Below are 22,140 nucleotides of genomic sequence, written 5' to 3'. Positions count from 1 at the left end.
CATAATGATGTTTATAACCGAATCAAACTCGTTCCTCTCTCTCTCTCAGTGTTGAATCTGACGCTGATCGATCTCCCCGGCATGACGAAGGTGGCGGTGGGAGACCAGCCGATGGACATCGAGTTCCAGATCAGGTAAGAGCTGTGGGTTTGATGGCCTACAGGACCCGATTGAAACACTGACGGCTCTTCTCCGTGTGTGTGTGATCAGAGACATGCTGCTGCAGTACATCTCCAGAGAGACCTGCCTGATCCTGGCCGTCACGCCTGCCAACACCGACCTCGCCAACTCTGACGCGCTGAAGATCAGCAAAGAGGTCGATCCTCAGGGTGAGACACACCGAGAATATTACGAGCAAACGTTCATCCAGTAGCGTTCGCTCAGAGTTATCGGTTCACAAAATATTATTTATACATACAGGGTTCGTACAAGGTGCTTAAAGGGTTAGTTCGCCCATTTAAGACATGAAGTTGTATGCAATCCTTACCAGCACTATAGTGCATACACACTGACCCACTCTGTGGTCACCTCCCTGGTCAGAGTTCTGGCCGCTGGAAGTTTTTCAAGAAAGTATTCCCGGTTAGTTTCCGGGGCCTCAAAACTGTGCGTTTTTACGTGAAAAAATTATATGCGTTTCAAAGCTTGATTAATTTACATCACAAAAAACACGCCAGACAAAATCCATACCTCAGTTTTTAATCGGCACTATTTTCTTTTAATTTCTATCAATCCGCGCTGCTGTCAACGTCAACAGTGCGCACGTTCCGATCAGCTGTTGATAGCGCGACTCGTTGACAACATGTCTGATTACGAAACTTCTGATGATGTAACCAATTTTAGCACAATGTCAGACGGAACAGATGATGATTAAAGTAATTTTAGCACAACGCCAAAGGGATACCTTTATGAACCGGAGTATACCGATGCCGAACTTCAGCAGATGGAGATAGAACGGGAAGAGAGAGAGCGAGAGGACAGAGATGAAGTTGTCCAAGTTGATGCTGGGCCCACAGCTGTAGCAAGAGCCAGGATGAACGACAAATGGTGGTGCACTTGTTCAAATTGTCAAGTTATGCCAACAGAAGCTATTGCTGCCACGAATGGGAACTCATGCCACAGATGCAAAACCCATCGATTGACGAGGAGGCCAACTGCATTACAGGTCTGTCTGCATTACATCCAAATAGTTTTCTCAGCAAATTGTACCTATATCCCTATATACTGTTTTTATATTAGACCTCTTTTCACGTGTTTTCCACTGGAGTCTAAACATTGTTTACTGTACAGTTTAGACATGGGATCATAAAGTTAGTAAATATAGAGCTTACCTGTGGTACTGGTACAGCAAAACTCTTTAAAATCTTTTTTTTTTTTTTTTTTTTTTTTCTTGGTTGGGGATGTAATCGTCTTCGCTGAAGTGAGCACTGCACACACGAAAATCCTTGATTCTGGATATTTTAGCTCCCGCAGAGTAGCCGATGGCAACCAGCCAAAGCTGTCTCATATTAGCTATATCCGAAACAGGAAAACGATGGAATCTGAACAGTGATCCCAGCACATTCTTGTGGTCACAACCTGGGAATTTACAAGTTCGCATTGTTAATTTTCTACTTTTTACGTCGTTGTCATTCGATTGTGTAAACAGTATGGAACAGCTGATCGGAACGTGCGCACTGTTGACGTTGACAGCAGCGCGGATTGATAGAAATTGAAAGAAAATAGTGCCGATTAAAAACTGAGGTATGGATTTTGTCTGGTGTTTTTTTTGTGATGTAAATTAATCAAGCTTTGAAACGCATATAATTTTTTCACGTAAAAACGCACAGTTTTGAGGCCCCGGAAACTAACCGGGAATACTTTCTTGAAAAACTTCCAGCGGCCAGAACTCTGACCAGGGAGGTGACCACAGAGTGGGTCAGTGTGTATGCACTATAGTGCTGGTAAGGATTGCATACAACTTCATGTCTTAAATGGGCGAACTAACCCTTTAAAGTGCTTGAAGTGAAATTTGAGTCCTGGAAAACCCCTGAAAACAGCCATATTTATGAAAAGGTACTTAAAAGTGCTTGAATTATTGAAAGACCAGATATGTGAAAATAGCAGGCGCGCTGGAAGCTGTTTCATGCGAGGGGGGCTGAGGGCTGGGTCGGAAAATATGTGATGTCATTATGTTGTGGCTGACGACAAGACATCAAATTTCTCTTTACACTGAAAAAAATTATTTGTTGAATTTAATAAAACATTTTATGGTAAGTGGTTGCACACATTGATTTAAGCTACATTTAAACAAATGCATTAAGTTGAACTAAAATTGAATAAGTTAAACTTAATGCATTTGTTTAAATGTAGTAATAATAATAATAATAATTCATTACATTTATATAGCGCTTTTCTAGATACTCAAAGCGCTTTACAAGGAAGGGGGAATCTCCTCAACCACCACCAATGTGCAGCATCCACTTGGATGATGCGACGGCAGCCATATTGCGCCAGAACGCCCACCACACACCAGCTTACTGGTGGAGAGGAGACAGTGATGAAGCCAATCAGTATATGGGGATGATTAGGAGGCCATGATGGACAGAGGCCAAGGGCAAATTTGACCTGGATGCCGGGGTTACACCCCTACTCTTTTTCGAAGGACATCCTGGGATTTTTAATGACCACAGAGAGTCAGGACCTCGGTTTAAAGCTGTAGTCTACGATGTTGAAAATCGTTCGAGAAAGCCTGAGACGGTTGGGAAGTTTTAAAAAACTCATCCCGCCCCTCCACACACACACCCCTCCCCTCTTGTGCTACCTGATCCCTCCCACCGGGAAACGACCTGAACAACGTCACTCAGTCAAGCTGTGATCACCGGTAGTAAACATCAGAACAGAGATTTACCATGTGCGATGTCGGATTCGCAGGTAAAGCAACATTTAAAGTTATTAAATGCATGTTAAACCTAATGTATATTACAATGTCATCAGTAGCCAAGCTTAGGTTTTTAACACTTTATAGCTAGTCTTTGTAGTCTACCGGAGGTATTTGAGGAAGCTGTTGATAACTAGGCCAACGCCACTGGTTTAAAAACGGAGAAACTCAAATAGGTTTTCACAGCAATAATTTGGTGTTTTGAGCGTGTGTATCGGGATTACTTATTATATAAAAGACGTTGTTGTTACTTTTTTAGACCTCCCATGATAGCACACCTGACTCTCCGGCCGTGGGTCCTTCCACGCGCCCACCTAGACGAAGGGGGCAGGGCGCGACACGGTCTGCTAAAGGACGGGGACGAGGTGCCCGAGGCCGAGGTGCCTGAGGCAATGTGGTTACCACACAGGTCATCGTTTGCACGTCATATTCTCACAAAAGAGTGCATTCACATTTGAGCACAACAGTTAAACATGATGTGCAAACCTACTGTTGGAGACATGGACATATATTGAAGCTATAGACAGGTCTAAATTCGCACTTACCGGTCATATCTGATGAAAAAATGGTTGAAGCTGCTGGAGCTAGTGGGGCTTTGAATCCCGTCTTCATTGGAGTAGATGAAACTGGTCCTCTCTCATAGCTGAAAGCAGTGAACACATAAAGCCTTGAAAGAATGAACACTTACAATTATGACTGATTGACGTCATTTACTTTCACAACATTGCTTAGTCGCTTCAATCTAATGACCTCGCTAATGACACATCATATGTAAAGTTGACTTTCGACACTTGAACTTAGTTGCTTCATCAACAATTCAATGTCACCATTGTCCTAACAAAATAGCTCAGAGGCACACGTTTGAGTTCACGCCGACACAAGATTAGCAACACATGCAATGTTCTAAAATGTTTTCAGTCCCAAATCTCCCTGAAGCTTCCTCCAACGGTCAATGGTGGACCCTATATTGATTCTACTTTGAGTCTGGCGTTCTTCACATTTTTTTTTTATCTCTTTTTTTATCTCTGCTCTTTCCTCTACAGACTTTCTCTTTCTTCCAACCTTGACTGTAGGGGCAAGCAGGGGCCGCTTGCTGCTGTCGGTTTGTTTTTTCTCCATTGCTGAGCTGATGCTACTTTGCTAGCTACCATAGACTGTCAGCTGCTTGCCCGCGAAATTTCATGTCGCAGGAGGGGGGCAGGGTGGGGTGCGGTGGAGACGCGAGCGCCAGGTGGAGTTTCAAGTGGAGCGGGGGATTGGATGAGAGCAGTTGGTCAACATTGGTCAACTTCTCTGCAGCTGTACACCCAATAGAGTGAATGGATTTTTTTCATTCTTTTTTCTCTTCATATTGTTAGGATTGTACTGTAGAACCATAACCAGCATCTAAACGAAGTTATTAATAATGAACAATCTTTGAAATCGTAGACCATAGCTTTAACGTCTCATCCGAAAGACGGATGTAAATATAGCTAAAATCAGTTGTGTGCAACCACTTACCATAAATGTTTTTATTAAATTCAATGATTGAATTTTTTCAGTGACTGTATACGTGTTGTAGCCATTCAAGAAAACATATTTAGTTTCATATTTATGTTTAAATATTGGCTAATGGCTAATGTTATTTTTTTAATTTAATCGATGTTGATTATGAAAGTGGGCATACAGCATTAGAAAGACATGATACATCATGAGATGCGCAATATGTCTGGAGACATGGAGTGGGTAGGACATGACTTTGGCCACTTCAATGACTTTAGTTTTGTAGAAAGACTCTTTTTAAAAGATTTTCGTTTTGTATAAATTGTATCTTAATTTTGATCAATATTTTATCAACCAATTGCCTGTATTTAATAAATAATAAGCAAACATAGAAGACAATGAAAAAAGGCGCCGGCACGATCACTTGCATTGCACGTGAACTGGAGGGCGCCGAAACTCGGCTTGTGCCTCACAGATTTGAGAAATATAGGCTATCTATTATGGAAAGCTTGAAATGTCTACTTTTAAACAAAACTATTCAAAAAGAAAAGAAACAGGCTACTCTCTGATTATGTAATAATCTCTCTGGCGTTCATGGCGAGTCCGCATCGTCAACTTCATCTTTGCAGCGACACAGAAAACACCAGTTTATTAATAAACAATTAAATGTCTCCTTGCTATTTTTGACACATTCATAATCATTAGTTTTGCCGGTTCTTTGTGGCAAGCTTTATGTGTGCGGTCTTGCGCTCGAATACGGCTATAGCCTATTACGGAAACGCTCATTATCCTGTATATAGCCTATTTAGCCTACGTAATTAAATTAATATAAAGGGGCAATTTGTCCACTAATGGCTCAAATTACCAACTACTCGTCAACTAGAAAAAAACTTTAGTCGGAGGCAGCCCTTATTCCACATATTTTGGTATCAGCAGGCCATTCTGGGTTGAGCGAGCGACCCTGAGCGGAATGAGCGGGGGAAATGCACTCTCCGTTCACGAGCTCTGATCGCAACAAATCATGACAAATTCAAACTTTATTTCATTTTCTCTGTAGCTTGAACACTCAGTACATTAGGCATTAGAGCGTTAGTTACGCTGTCCATTGATGCCCATTTTATTTCACGTTTTTAAGTACAATATTATGTTAGTCCACAGCCCCCCACCAGGGGCTGCTGATGCTATGACCTTTATGACGCCCGCTTGACCTTTGACCTCTGCCCTGCAGGTCTTCGCACCATCGGCGTGATGACCAAACTGGACCTGATGGATGAAGGAACGGACGCCAGAGACATCCTGGAGAACAAGCTTCTGCCGCTGCGCAGAGGTGCTGCACCTGGGCTTCATGGGGGAATACAACTAAAACCGACAAAAAATATGTTGTAAATAATCAATAAAATGTAATATGGAAAACTTTTTATTTCAGCTAGTTGCCAAGGCAAAATTTCATGTTCATTTAGTGTAACTTATAATAACTCAAACTGAAATAAACTTAAATGAGTAAATACAAACTATATAGTCCCTAAAAACTGACTAAAGCACGACAGAATTGCTAAATCAAATGGTAACTAAAATTAAAATGAAAAGACAACATAAAAGTAAAACTTTATGGAGTGCAACAGTAAGAATTATATAAATTTTCCTAGATTTTTTACAAATCGTGTAAAACGTATAAACTGTTAAAGTCAGCCCTACTGTGACTGTGAATCGATGGTATTCGCTTCTGCTAAGGCCTGTGCTATTTTAGCTTGTTTTTAAAATTAACATGTTTAATCATGGAATTCCTGGTGGAAAAACTACATTACCCATGATGCCATACGGAAAATTCCACCAATCAGAAAGTCAAAACAGCATAAAAGATCTCTTTAGCTCCACCCACTCCAGTGAATGTAGAGTCGATCTCTCCGTTCTCTTAAAATACTTCAATGTTTGAAAGCCGTTGAGTTCACAGTCTTGTGTTTTTCTCTGATTATAAATTACTTTTTTGCTTGAAAATCAAAGTTTGTAGTGTTGTGATTCTCCTTGTAGCCGGTTGGTTTGGTTCACGGTTTATAATGCTTTATCAAAGTTTATTTTGTTAAATCCCTATGGGAAAAGGGAATGGAAAAAATACTTCCGGAACCAGCGCCGCTGAAAAAGGGGGCGGGTGCTAATGCACTGTATTTAAAATATTGACAAAAAATATAATAGTATATCAGTAGATATGTTTCTGTCCGCCAGTTTTTATGCAAATTTTGGGATATCGCATAAAAAAAATCAGTAGATGGAAATGCGCATAAACTACGATGGAAACACATTTATTGAAAAATCCTTCGGCTCAGCGTCAGCTGTGATTGGATAACTGGAGTAACCAGTGGACCAATGGCGTCGCAGCGTCTCTAATGTTGGTTCAGTGTTTCTGAAACACTGGAGTCAAAGTGTGTGATCAGAATGATTAGGTTTAATTCCCTCCAGAAGCGTCTCACACACGAGTGTGTTCCCGAACACCAGCATCCGAATGCTAGAGAACATGACAACGTTTACTGTGTGTATAAAAGGCTCTGACGTTTCTGGGTGCCTGCCGCTTTAAGACTCTTCTTCGGTGGTTACGGTAGAGGAAGTGTGTAGCTAGTGTGTTGGTTGTGGTTATAGTGAGTTCGGAAATGTATTCAAGTTCAGCAGCATATGTACCTGTGTTGTGTAGTTTCCTTAATCTGTTCTGAATGATCCAGCTTCCAATATTCATGTGTTGAGTTCATGACAAAAAGTAAGTGACTGTCACTTCGTTGTGTTTGTGTTTCTATACTGTAGAATTACAATGCATTAACGTGCCCAGCGTGATGAGTGAGATTTATAGCGATAGAACAATGTTTAAGCTGTAAAACACTGTAGGAAATAATAATTTAACTGATGTGAGCTTTCTGATTTCTAAATTATGTAGTACGTTTGTAACATTTAATTAGGAAGAGTTAATATCGTGCTCAGGAGACCATGTGCAGACGCTGTTGTGCAGTAGCCTTTTCTCGCCAGAGGATGTCTCCATTTCTCCTTCTGTAAACCCCTTTTAATATAGTTTAATGTAAACTGGTCAGTGATATAGGAGGTGAAGCTATTATGTGAAGGAAGTAATATCCTCATGTAATTGTTGATTATGTTTAAAGGGACATAGCAATGTTTATTGATATATTTATGTTTGATGATCCTGATTTGTATTATTTGTGTGGATTTATTATTTACGTTGCATAGTAATTTAAGTACCTAATGGTGATTTATTTGTTTCTTTATCAGACTATGACAATATTGGATATTGGAATGTTCTGATGAGTACTGCTGGATCTCAATACAGTTAATAGAAGAAATTACATCTCCTCGTTTTTTATTCCTGTATCCTGACCGATACACCATCCTGTTTACTGGCTGAAAACCTTGGTGAACTAGCCCTGATAGATTACCTCACTAACATTGGTCCTTGGAGTAGCAGTATTCAGGATGGAGTCAGATGAAGAGATGTATCCTGATGTGAGACCTAAACGTCAAATAAGTCGACCGGTCAGACTTCAGGACTTCGAAGTGGACTATATGGGATATAGTCAACGAGATCAGCATCAATGGGGCCTCTCATCCCCTGCCTTGGATAGGAGGGCGTTCCTCACTCGGGAGGGTCCAGATCAGATGACCCCTTTCCAGACAGCCCACCCTCACTCTAGTGGCTTCCCTGGGAATGCTGCTCACCCTGAGATTCCTCAGCTAGCCCCAGACCACAACCAGAGGAGAGATTTGGATGGGCTTATCCAGCCTGCACGAACACCCTCATACCATCAGAGCCCATATCTGGATTCTCGTTTCTCTGAGGAGCTCAGGGCTATTCGAGAGGAGAATACTAAACTGCTCCAAACACAACAGGCCTTTCAGACGGGCATAAAGGAACTCAATGAAGCACGGCGCGAGATGAAAGAGCTACTGGAGGTAGCCCGCTCACTGAGAGCAGACCTGGCCCAAGTTAATAGCCCAGCCATAAACTATAGTAATCCCACATCTCCACAAGCCGATGCTGTAGCCTCAAGGAGTTTCGCTGTTGCACCAAACGCAAAGGAAATGGAGCAGGAGGACTGGCCTGATCCTCCACCCTGGCCTGAACCTGATGAGAACCTTTCAAGAGGGATGTACAATCTCAGGGTCGAGGAACAAGGGCTAGACAGTAGACATCACGGCCTTTCCTCTGAAGTTAGAGTATGTATGCCTTGTGAGCCTCCACTGCCTCCTCAGTATCCCCCTCCTACTTCTGATAAAGGGATATCACCATACCCCTCTACACGACCCTCTCAGTTGCTCACACACCCTGCCCCAGCTCATGCACCTGTAATGCAATCAGCGCCTGCCCGAACCTACCATCCTTTAAAAGCCACTGGAGCAATACATGGCATGCCACCACCTAATCAGTTTATGCAGCCACCAGGGAATGAGCAAGTGTATCGAGGGCCTCAACCCACAATCCCAAAGTTTATTCACCCGGATCCCAGTGAATTTGCACGGCTTCGCATAGCTCTAGAAAACCTACTCCCATCTAATGCTACAGAACTCTTCAAGTATCAAATACTTGTGGATCATTTAAAGCTGGAGGAAGCTAAGCTTATAGCTGATGCTTATCTAAACTCGCCAACCCCCTATAGTGACACTATGTCAGCCCTCCATGACAAATTTGGTCAGCCTCATCAACTTGCCTTAAAGAAGATAGCAAGTGTTCTAGAAACCCCCGAAGTAAGGCGTGGTGATACTATGGCATTCCAGAAGTTCTCTCTCCAGATACAATCTTTAGTGGGCTTGTTGCGGACTCTGGGTCCTGAAGGGGAGATCGAACTCAACTGTGGCTCACATGTTGCTCGTCTGCTGAGTAAGCTCCCTCCGGAACAGAGAGCTGATTTCCGTCGACATCAGTTCAAGCAGTTAGGGGCGACCCACACTCTACATGATTTGGCAGAATGGCTCCGCTATGAATCATGGTGTCAGGGCTTCGACAGTCAGGCTACTGGACGCAGCATAAAGGAAAGGCAAAATGTGAAGACTGATGGTCGTCCTGGAAGACAAACGGTGACCGTCCTACATGGAGCTGGTGAGTCAAAAGAGACCGCATCTTTGTACCACAAAGAGAGTTCAGCCAGCAGAGGGGCCAAGAGTAAAGCTTACTGTGCCTACTGTGAGAGTACTGAGCATTATCTTAGTCAATGCAGTGCGGTCACCAAACTCTTAGAACAGCTTAGAGAGTGGATACGGGTTAACAAGCGGTGCTGGCGCTGTGCACGAACTCATCAAGCCGCTCAGTGCACATTGAAGAAACCTTGCAACATCTGTCAGGGAAAACATCTACTGGCTCTTCACGAGATAAATACAAGAGCAGAGAGGGGAAATAAAGATGTAGCCGTTAAAGAAGAGAGCTGCTTAACCAGCTCTGCGGCTGACTCGCTCTACCTGGACAGACCTGGAGCCGGGAATCGAGTCATGTTAAAGGTCGTTCCTGTGCTTGTACATTTTGAGGACCGGACACTTGACACCTTTGCGATCCTCGATGATGGGTCAGAGAGGACCATGTTGTTGCCAGCAGCAGCTAAGTTTCTTGGCATAAAGGGCACTCCTGAAGCGCTTCCTTTGCGTACAGTCCGACAGGACATCCAGATCCTCCATGGCCACACAGTGTCTTTCCGTGTCTCACCAGCTACAAACCCTCACACCAGCTATAAGATCAATGGTGCTTTCACAGCTGGCCGCCTCAGCCTAGCACAGCATACTTACCCTATTGATCGCCTGAAGAGGAAATACAAATACCTAAGTGGCATTCCCCTACCTGCCTTAAGAGATGCTCAGCCAACACTCCTTGTAGGCTCTGACAACCCTCAGCTGATAACACCTGTTGAACCAGTCAGACTTGGTCCACCAGGTGGCCCAGCCGCAGTCCGCACCAGGCTTGGGTGGACTCTTCAAGGCCCTACCCCATTCATGGGGCGGCCAATCCAACCTGCACAGTGTCTGTTTACTTCATCTACACCACCAATGGATGAGCTTTACAAGCATGTGGAGAGGCTCTGGCAAGTAGACACTGTACCTTACCGACATGAAAGAGAGGTGACTCGATCAAAGCAGGATCAGCAGGCTGTAGCATTGCTTGAAGCCAAGACGGTCCGTACTAATGTAGATGGAATTCTTAGGTACGCCACACCATTGCTGCGCCATCCAAGCATGCCACCTTTGCACTCGCCAAAGGAGTCAGTTATGCCCATGTTACGTAGTACTGAGAGGCGACTTTTAAAGGACTCCAAGCTAGCGGATGCATACAAGATGGAAATGCAGAAGCTCATTGAAGCAGGTGCTGTGAGGGAAGTCACTGAGGAGACCTCTACCAAAGAAGGATGGTACATCTCACATCATCTCGTCAGCCACAACGGAAAGAACCGCCTGGTTTTTAACTGCTCTCACCAGTACCTTGGGCAGACCCTGAACCAGTACCTGCTACCTGGCCCTACCCTTGGCGCCCCCTTGCTGGGAGTATTACTGAGATTTCGTGAACATCCCATAGCGGTTAGTGGAGACATCAAGGGGATGTTTCATCAAGTCCGCCTCATCCCTGAAGATCGCCGCCTTCTAAGGTTCCTGTGGCGGGACCTGAAGGTGGAAGAACCCCCAAGAACATTTGAGTGGCAAGTTTTGCCTTTCGGCACAACCTGTAGCCCGTGCTGTGCGACATACGCCCTGCAGCGCCATGTTGTTGACCACTGCCAGCCGGACGATGATCTGAGATTCTCGGTTGAGAACTGCTTTTACGTAGATAACTGCCTGCAGAGTGTGGGTACGCCGGGTGAAGCTAAACTGCTGGTGGATCGTCTCAGGGATCGTCTGATTTCGGCAGGTTTTGAGTTGCGTCGATGGGCTTGCAACAATCCAGGCGTCCTGAGTCATTTGCCTCAAGAGGCTAGATCTGAAAGCCTGGACCTGTGGCTGGCACAGGATAAGTCCAACCCTCTGGAATCAACACTCGGTCTCAGCTGGAATTGGGCAACCGACTCCTTGGGCTACAAACATAGGCCTGTGTCCTATGAGGTACCAACTCTGAGGAACATTTACAGAGTTCTAGCTACTCAATATGATCCCTTGGGTTACATGTTACCTTTCTCCACCCGAGCGAAGCTCATCATCAGGCAGCTGTGGGATAAGAAGCGAGGTTGGGATGACTCTAACTTACCCGCCGAACTCCTGCAAGCCTGGTCCAGCTGGGAGGCTGAACTTGAGTCCTTACCTCTCCTTACATTTCCACGTGCATATGTTCCGGCGGATGCCAACCTTGAGGGTGCCACCCGTGAGGTGCACATCTTCGCAGATGCGTCTGAGCAGGCTTATGGAGCCGTAGCCTACATGAGAACTGAGGACATGGAAGGCCAGATCCACCTGTCTTTCATCCTTGCTCGTTCACGAGTAGCTCCAAGACGTCTGCATTCTATCCCACGCCTGGAGCTTTGTGGAGCTCTGGTTGCAGCACAGCTGGCTCATGTCCTCGAGAGGGAACTTACCTTGACAGTGGCTCGAACTGTGTTGTGGTCAGACTCCACTACAGTACTAACCTGGCTACACTCCCAGGCTTGCCGCTACAAGGTCTTCGTAGGCGCCAGAATAGCTGAGATACAGGAGTTAACAGAGAAGTGCACTTGGCGCTACGTGGACTCAGCGAATAATCCTGCTGATGATCTGACGAGAGGGAAGACCCTGGAGGCCCTAATAAATCCCAACCGATGGTCTCAAGGACCTCCCTTCCTTCTCCAGAACCAAGCCACCTGGCCAGAAAGACCGAGCACCGAGCCATTTGAGGACAATGTGGAACTCCGGAAGACCACCTTCTGTGGAGTAACGATTACCTCACCAATGGCGATCAGCAGGGATGATAAGGTGTACCAAACCTGGCAGAAGCTCATAGATGCCACTGCTCAAGAAATTCTAGGACAAAACCCTTCAAGCTCACCGCCTAATGCTGAAGAGTACCAACAGGCAGAGATGATTGTTCTCCAGCGAGCCCAACAACAGTCATTTCCAGAGGACTACAAGCTCCTTGCAGCTGGGAAACCTGTCTCACCTGGGAGTCGATTACTCACCTTGGCTCCGGAGTTAGATAAATCCACGGACCTCATACGAGTAGGAGGTCGGCTACGACGTTTGGAAGGTCAAGATGACATGACATTGCACCCTGTAGTTCTGGATGCCTCACACCCAGTTACACGCTTGCTTATCCAAAGGTTCGATAGCAACCTGCACCATCCTGGTCCAGAGCGGGTCTTTGCAGAGATGCGGCGGTCATTCTGGATAATCCATGGAAGGGAGGCGATTCGCAGACATCAGCGTTCTTGTGCCGAATGTCAGCGCTGGAGAGCTCAGCCTTCCATTCCCCGAATGGCGGACCTTCCCGTTGCTCGTCTCCGATTACACAAACCCGCCTTCCATTCCACTGGCGTGGATTGTTTTGGACCCATGTTTGTGAAGATGGGCAGACGCCAGGAGAAACGCTGGGGGATAATATTTAAGTGTTTAACAACCAGGGCGTTGCACTTGGATCTCATCAGAAACATGGATGCGGATGCTTACTTGATGGCCCTAAGACGGTTCATCGCCAGAAGGGGGACACCTGCAGAGTTGTTGTCAGACCAGGGGACCAATTTCAGAGGAGGAGAACGGGAACTTAGAGAGGCTTTTGCCAGTATGGAGCCAACCTTGCGGGAACGACTCGCGCGTCAGAGGATTAAGTTTCAGTTTAATCCCCCAGCGGCTCCACACTTTGGTGGAGTGTGGGAGAGAGAGGTCCGCTCCGTCAAGTCTGCACTTTACACCTGTGTGGGGGCACAACCTGTTCATGAAGATGTCCTTCTCACCGTTCTCCTGGAAGTTGAGGCAATCCTCAACTCTAAACCGTTGGGTTATGTATCTGCCGACATTGCAGATATCGACCCTGTGACACCCAATAGTCTGCTTATGGGGCGGCCCGATGGATCTCTTCCCCAAGTGGTCTATCTTGAGACGGAGCTCCTGAGTCGCAGACGCTGGAGGCATTCACAAGTTCTCGCTGACCAATTCTGGTCCAGATTCATCAGAGAATATCTCCCTGGGCTGCAGACCAGACAGAAATGGCACTCCACTTCTCCTGAATTACTGGATAAGGCTGTTGTCATGCTGGTGGACCCGCAGCTACCTCGAGCCCTGTGGCCCATTGGGCATGTAACCAAGATTCACCGCAGCGATGATGGATGCATTAAATCCGCTGATGTGGATATCAGAGGACATGTGTACACCCGACCGGTAGCTCGGTTGGTGATGTTGCCAGCTCTCCCGTCAGGGGAGGACGATGCCTCGGTGAGCCCCCCTCAGCCTGACTGATGAGCTTTTTAATGGAAGCAAATGTGCTTGCACATTTGGGGGCGGCTGTATAAAAGGCTCTGACGTTTCTGGGTGCCTGCCGCTTTAAGACTCTTCTTCGGTGGTTACGGTAGAGGAAGTGTGTAGCTAGTGTGTTGGTTGTGGTTATAGTGAGTTCGGAAATGTATTCAAGTTCAGCAGCATATGTACCTGTGTTGTGTAGTTTCCTTAATCTGTTCTGAATGATCCAGCTTCCAATATTCATGTGTTGAGTTCATGACAAAAAGTAAGTGACTGTCACTTCGTTGTGTTTGTGTTTCTATACTGTAGAATTACAATGCATTAACGTGCCCAGCGTGATGAGTGAGATTTATAGCGATAGAACAATGTTTAAGCTGTAAAACACTGTAGGAAATAATAATTTAACTGATGTGAGCTTTCTGATTTCTAAATTATGTAGTACGTTTGTAACATTTAATTAGGAAGAGTTAATATCGTGCTCAGGAGACCATGTGCAGACGCTGTTGTGCAGTAGCCTTTTCTCGCCAGAGGATGTCTCCATTTCTCCTTCTGTAAACCCCTTTTAATATAGTTTAATGTAAACTGGTCAGTGATATAGGAGGTGAAGCTATTATGTGAAGGAAGTAATATCCTCATGTAATTGTTGATTATGTTTAAAGGGACATAGCAATGTTTATTGATATTGTAGCTCTCCTGTGCCATTGCCGTTGATGATAGGAGTATGCAAGTTTAGAACGCGTACAAACAGAGTCCATGCAGACGGATGTAGATGCATAAAAAATGTCTCTTTATTACTTGTGCTCCATTAAACATGATCGTAAACGTCCTGTGGCCTTTCCTTGTTCACATGTACGCCCAAAGCCATACCTTATGGACCGCATACAACTAAAATCCACCTCACAAGCTACTCTGTCGTGCGGTCAAAAACTGTGTGCTTCCTAATCACCAACGCACACACCTGTTGCTCAGGGGATCTACTTATACACAGCACCACCCAGTGGACAAAAACGTTACTATCCCAAAAAATGGCTCCTACACACCGGCCCCTTAATTGAATATGACATATTGGCATAACAATTACAAATTCATACAAAAATGGAGCCATACATACCAATTAAAGTTTTGTACCAATGTATGAAATGTATGACAAAAACACTTGTTAAATGCCCTATTTTAGTCTACTTCTAATAAAAGGCTAAGCTTGCTAATTGGACGTTCTAAGATATTGCTTTTAGTTTGTACTTTTACTGAACGTACCAGGCCCTTTTTGTCAGGGAAGGTCTCCACTACTTTTCCAAGTAGCCATGAACCACGTGGTGCAGTAGAATCAGCAATAATCACAATGTCTCCAGGGGAAAAACTTCTTCGTTCTTTGTTCCACTTTTGTCGCTTTTGCAACAAGGGTAAGTATTCCTGTACCCATCGTCTCCAAAAGAGATTGGAAATATATTGCACCTGTCTCCATCTCTTTTTGGCATACAGATCAGATCTTTCAAACAACCCAGGCGGTAACGCAGGATTTCCTCTCATAAGCAGGATGTGATTGGGCGTGAGGGCTTCCAAGTCACTAGGATCGTTGGATAGTTTAGAGATCGGTCGATCGTTCAAAATAGCTTCGGCTTCACACAAGACAGTCTGCAGGGCCTCGTCATCCAATGTTTGTTGCCGAAGAACTACACACAGAATTTGTCTCACCATTTGAATTATGCGCTCCCATACTCCACCAAAATGAGAGCCTGTAGGAGGATTGAAGCTCCATTGAACTCCCTTCTGCAGTAAGGCCCTTTGAACCCCTTCATTGTTTAATGCAGTGAGTGCCTCCTTTAACTCCCGCTCGGCTCCGATGAAATTTGTCCCATTATCAGACCTCATGTGAATGACCTGTCCACGACGACAGACAAATCTGCGTAAGGCATTAATACATGAGTCTGTATCTAGGGAGTATGCCATTTCCAAATGGACAGCTCTACTTGCCATACAAGTAAAAATCACTCCATAGCGCTTCACTTTACTTCGTCCCCTTTTTACTTCAATAGGCCCGAAAAAATCCACTCCAACGTTAGTAAAAGGTGGCAGGTCAGGGGTGATCCTTTCCACTGGAAGGTCTGCCATCTTCTGTTCACCCAACTTCCTTTTATAACGTCTACAGACGACACACTTGGAAATGATCTTTCTTGCAACAGAGTTGGCGTTTGTAATCCAATACTTGAACCGGAGCTTGGAAAGCATCTGATTTCTGCCACTATGCCCCAACTCTTCATGAATATCTCGAAGTATGAGATGAGACACATGCTGATCTTTAGATAGCAAGATGGGATGTTTCATTTCGATCGGCATAGCTGACTTACCAAGTCTTCCTCCCACTAGCAACAGTCCATCACACAATACAGGATCCAGACTATACACATTACTGTTTCTTTTAACACCAACGTTTCTACCCTTGAGTTCAGCAATTTCCTCTTGGAACTGTTCCTGTTGACTGAAACGAATTATGCCATGCTCAGCCATAGAAAGATCCTCCAGTGTCAAACTTTGTCTGCCCAGAGATGCTTTAAATTCCTGTAACTTTACATCCACCGCGACAGTGTCAATCTGCCCCAAAGATAACTCATTTCGCTTACGTCTCAGCTCCATCAGAAGTTTATGCAATTTCAAATACCAAGCGACTGCAACTTTCAGACGTTTCCATTCTGAAAAGAAATGAATAAGTTGACTTGTGGCATTCTGTCCATTCTGTACAACCACAGCATTGACTTTCAACCTTTTAATCTCTGGGTCATCAGTTGATATCAGATCACTTGTTGGAAAGTGTGTCTCGCTCGGCTTCAAGAGAAAACTGGGACCATCAATCCATCGCTTATTAGTCAGGAAATCTTTTGCTTTCAAACCACGAGATGCATCATCTGCTGGATTTTCTTTAGTGGGCACGTATCTCCACTGTTGAGGTTGTGTTCTGTCTCTTATGTACGACACCCTATTACCAACGAATGTATGAAACCTTTTGTCTTCATTCTTGATGTAATTAAGGACAGTCATGCTGTCAGTCCAGAAGACCGAATCTTCCAATGAAAGTTGCAGCTCCCTCTTTAGCATGACGTCAACTTTGACAGCCAGGACAGCCGCTGTAAGCTCCAAACGAGGTATGGTCACCGGTTTTAGTGGTGTAACTCTGGCTTTGCCCAGCAAGAAAGCCACATGTACCTCGTTTGCACTATTCTGCATCTTAATATAGGAAACTGTGCCGTATCCATCTTCGCAAGCATCGGCGAAGTGATGTAAACAAACATAGGAGGGCAATTCAAATTCCATAGGTTTAAAACATCGGTTTACCTGGAATCCTGCCATTCTGTCCAATTCGAAAATCCAATGGTTCCATTTCTTCTGGTGGATCGATGGTATAGCTTCATCCCAACCCAACTTCAGTCTGCACAACTCCTGCAAAAGTACCTTAGCAGGCAGAATAAGTGGTGCCAGAAAACCCAAGGGATCAAAGACAGAGCTTACCACCGATAAAATGCCTCTCCTAGTGCATGGTTGACTTTTCAAGGAAGTCTTGAACTGAAAGGAGTCAGTTTCCACACTCCACTGAAGACCTAAAGCTCTCTCAACAGGCAATTTGTCCCGATCCAGATCTAGTTGCTGTATATCCTTAGCTCGGTGTTCCTCAGAAACTGACTGCAACACTTTGCGACTGTTGCTGATCCATTTTGTTAAACAGAAACCTCCTTTTTGACAAAGAACAGTAAGATTAGCAACCATAGAAATGGCCACTTCCTCAGAAGAGACGCTCTTCAGACAGTCGTCTACGTAAAAGTTATTGTTAATGGTGTCAATTACTTCAGCTGGAAAGTCTGCTTGATTGTCCTTTGCGGTCTGTCTCAAGGCATAACAAGCACAGCTTGGAGAAGACACAGCTCCAAAAAGATGAACTGTCATCCTAAATACGATGGGTTCTCTTGCCAAGTTTCCATCCGGCCACCACAAGAACCGAAGAAAATCTACCTCTCCTTCAGCCACTTTAACTTGATAGAACATTGCTTCAATGTCAGCCATGAAGGCTACTGGCTCTTGCCTGAATCTCATCAGCACACCTACTAAAGAATTGGTAAGGTTAGGGCCTTGCAACAATTGACTATTAAGTGATGCTCCTTTATAAGTTGCTCCGCAGTCGAACACAACTCTCAGTGATCCCTTCTTGGGATGAAACACCCCGTGATGAGGAATGTACCAAACCTTGCCATCCACACGATCTAATTGGTGAGCTGGTACCTTCTCTGCATAACCTTTAAGCGCAACATCAGCAAGAAAATGAGAGTACTGTTCATGAAACCCTTTGTTTCTTTCCAGTTTCCTTTTCAGACCATTTAATCGTTGCCTAGCGACACAGAAGTTATCAGGTAACATGACATTACCAGTCTTGAATGGCAACTGTAGGCTATAATGTCCATCCTGGAGCATGACACTGCGGGTCATTATGTCCACAAACCGAAGATCTTCTCTTGACATTTCTTCCTTATCAGCAGTCCCTTCACTGAAATCATAATTAAACTGATTGTTGAGCATCTCTTCCAATTTAACCACGGAAATTCTGTTAACAGTAACCGCAGAATGCCCAGCTTCATTCTTGTGGTCACTGTTTCCCTCCAGGGTCCCATTAACAACCCATCCCAGTAGGGTTTTAATGGCAAATGGCCCATTACCATGACTGTTTATTATTTCATATGGCTCAATCACATTAGCTGCATTAGTTCCAATCAGTAAATCAACGCCTGCTTGAATGTGTGGTATCTTAACCTTGTCCATGTATGACCATTTGGATAACTCCTCCTGAGTAATGATGTTTTCAGAGTCGACAGGCATCTTCTGCTGTGTATATACAGCAGGAAGTGGGAAGAAACGGTTGGTATCTATTCCACTGATTTCCAGTCCGTCGATAACATTGCAGGAGACCGATTTTTCCTGACCCATGGTACGAAGAAGAATGTTGACCCTCTTTCCGCTCAGCTTCAGCTCTTTCAGTAGATGTTCTGAACAAAAGGTAGCTGAGCTTCCCGGGTCCAGAAAGGCATAGGTCTGCATCACGTTGTTACCTTTTATAGCCTTTACCTGAACGGGTATGATTGGCATTAAACTCCTCTCATTACCGGCCCCTGTATGACCGCAAGTTTGAGCAGACACTAATTTACGCCCTTTCTCCAACTCTTTCCCAGATACCTCCTTGCGATAGATGTGCAGGATAGTTGGATGCACTTCTCCACAAACCTCACATATCAAACGATTGTCACACTCCTTACTCATATGTCCTGTCTTTAGACAGCCAAAACAAATTCCCTTGGCCTTCAGGAACTCAATCTTGTCTCGTTGAGTCTTCTTCTTCAAAGTATAACATCTTTCCAGTGGATGTTGGTTTGCACAGAACAAACAGTTTCCATTAAACTTAGATACAGGGGAGTATCCTTGCTGTACTGACCCAATGTCAGTCTTCTTATTTGGAATTGAAACAGCAACATCAGTGGCAAAACTATTCCCTTTAAATGTCTTGCGTACTTGGGATTTGAATTTACCCGTGCCCTGTTTGTCCTGGATATCTCCAAACACAGGATCAGATGCCACCCTGACCTGTTTTTCGATAAACTCAACAATGTGTGAGAACTTTGCTCTGCCTTGACTGGACTCCATAATCTCACAAGCCTGAGCCCTCCATTGCTCTCTCAGCCTGTAAGGTAACTTTGTAACAATGATCTTCATGTTGCTAGGCATGTTAAGTTCTTGCATGTATGAAAGTTCATCGATGGTATTGCAACATGTACGCAAGAACAAAGCATAAGCCTGTAATCCCTGCACATCCTCTGCCCTTAAAGCGGGCCAGCCCAAGGCTTTCTCCAGATAGGCAGTAGATACCTTGAACTCATTGCCAAAATGTTCTTGTAGTAATCTTTTGGCTAATGCATAGCCTCTGTCTGGGGCCATATGCTGGCAACTGCGGACCAGATCTTTAGGCTGTCCTCTTGTAAACTGCTCGAGAAAATACAGACGATCCTTTTCATTATTAGTTTTCTCTTCAATGCCATGTTCAAACGCTCTGATAAATGCAATATACTGCAATGGGTCACCATCAAATACTGGGATCTCTCTTTTTGGTAAGATACGAGGATTTCCTTGTTGTTGAATGAGATAAGATGTTAATTCCTCTTGTCTTTTTAAGACTTCAAACAGTGGATCACTATAACGAGGAAGAGCATGTGACATTTGATCGACTCCCATATTGCTTTGTTGCACTTGAGCAGAATATTGGAAATCAGATTGTTGAGCTGTATGGAATATTTGTTGATTTCTCCATCCTTTCCTTTGATTCTCTGTTATGACTCGCGATACAGAGAGATCAGCTGCTCCAGCTGTATTCGATGGCTTTGAATTAACTGATACATATTCGTTTGCATCGGGATTCAAACACTTTGGCCGAGAAGAATCAAACTTAAGGTTATCAGTTTTATTAATCCCAATTGATTTTGATCTTGAATTGCGTGAACATTTGCTTGGATTATCAGACCTTTGCAACACAGCGATCTTTGCATTTGAAGCTGCTATTTGAGCATCCAACTCCAATTGTTCCTTTTTCTTTCTCAAGTCCTCCTCCTGAGCTTCAATTGCATGCTTGGCCTTCAATGCAACAGCTTGTGCCATAAGTGCAGCCTTTTCTGCCTCCGCTTGAATGCATGAAGATGCTATAGATGAACTGCGGTGTGAGCTGTGTTTACTACGTTTGGAGGTAGCATAGGACACGTTCGAGACGCTGTCTCCAGGACCAACATCACTACATACTTCACCCATTTCAGAGCTTTTCTGACCTTTTGCTATGTCTGATAACCATTTGTTCACCCGGTCAATTAACTCGTTATTTGGTATCATTTTGGCTTTAAACCATATTTCATGTTTTTCAGCTTCATCCACAGGTAAAATAACCAACAATGACTCGTGAGCTTCTTTAGCCTCTGAACATAACCTCGCAAAATCTTCATAAGGCAAGCGTACCTCAGGTTCATACTCTTTGTTTTCATAGATTAACCTGTTAATTGACTCTATTAGTTTCTGAGCCTTGTTTAACTTAGCTTTTCTTAAATTTTGCAAAGTGTCAAGTTTTTCCATTAAAGCCTTAGCTGTTAATTTAACAGGTCTTTTCCCTCTTTCAAACTCGTTTTCAACATTAGACAGGTTTTGATTTGACTCATTAAACCCTTTAGCATTCTTAGACATTTCATTTTCCATTTTGCAAACAGTTGTGAACAAACATACAATTCAAACACACAAACAATGTTCGTCTGTCTTTGGCAACCAATGCATTGGAATTACGCAAATGTGTGCACACAATATCACATGGCCATGTTAATGCTGCAACAACGTACCTACAATCCAGTCGAACGATCGGCCCTTTAAACGGCCAGATGAGCGCGCGGCAATCCAATGCTGACACCAACGAGAGAGGGAAAACTAATCCAAACGAATCCACCGAGTACAATCCAGCCAGACGTGTTGACGAGACGATCCTCACGTGCAGAAACAGAGAGACTTTATCCAAACAGCCTCCCTCGGTCCATTGAAACAAGCGTGTTGACTTTTACTCCAGTCCAGATGATCTCCTTTATCCAGTGAAGCAAAGTTTTTGACTTTGTAGCTCTCCTGTGCCATTGCCGTTGATGATAGGAGTATGCAAGTTTAGAACGCGTACAAACAGAGTCCATGCAGACGGATGTAGATGCATAAAAAATGTCTCTTTATTACTTGTGCTCCATTAAACATGATCGTAAACGTCCTGTGGCCTTTCCTTGTTCACATGTACGCCCAAAGCCATACCTTATGGACCGCATACAACTAAAATCCACCTCACAAGCTACTCTGTCGTGCGGTCAAAAACTGTGTGCTTCCTAATCACCAACGCACACACCTGTTGCTCAGGGGATCTACTTATACACAGCACCACCCAGTGGACAAAAACGTTACTATCCCAAAAAATGGCTCCTACAGATATATTTATGTTTGATGATCCTGATTTGTATTATTTGTGTGGATTTATTATTTACGTTGCATAGTAATTTAAGTACCTAATGGTGATTTATTTGTTTCTTTATCAGACTATGACAATATTGGATATTGGAATGTTCTGATGAGTACTGCTGGATCTCAATACAGTTAATAGAAGAAATTACATCTCCTCGTTTTTTATTCCTGTATCCTGACCGATACACCATCCTGTTTACTGGCTGAAAACCTTGGTGAACTAGCCCTGATAGATTACCTCACTAACACTGTGTTTCGTCTGACGCTCGAGACAAAAATAGAGAATGATTGCAGAAACTTAC

General features: G+C 44.1%; 1 protein-coding gene across 1 annotated transcript in view; it reads left to right on the top strand.

Annotated features, from left to right (window-relative positions):
- Nucleotides 1–22,140, top strand: part of LOC311286454 (dynamin-2-like) — a 74,573-nt gene that overhangs the window by 10,816 nt on the left and 41,617 nt on the right. The window contains exons 4-6 of the mRNA XM_084402686.1: nucleotides 50–134; nucleotides 211–329; nucleotides 5,628–5,726. Of these exons, the coding sequence (XP_084258812.1) occupies nucleotides 50–134; nucleotides 211–329; nucleotides 5,628–5,726 (303 nt within the window). The remainder of the gene's footprint in view (nucleotides 1–49; nucleotides 135–210; nucleotides 330–5,627; nucleotides 5,727–22,140) is intronic.

This window comes from Rutilus rutilus (genome assembly GCF_951802725.1).
Source record: "Rutilus rutilus genome assembly, chromosome: 2".
Lineage (NCBI taxonomy): Eukaryota > Metazoa > Chordata > Actinopteri > Cypriniformes > Leuciscidae > Rutilus > Rutilus rutilus.
This window is presented reverse-complemented; position numbering and strand designations above follow the sequence as displayed.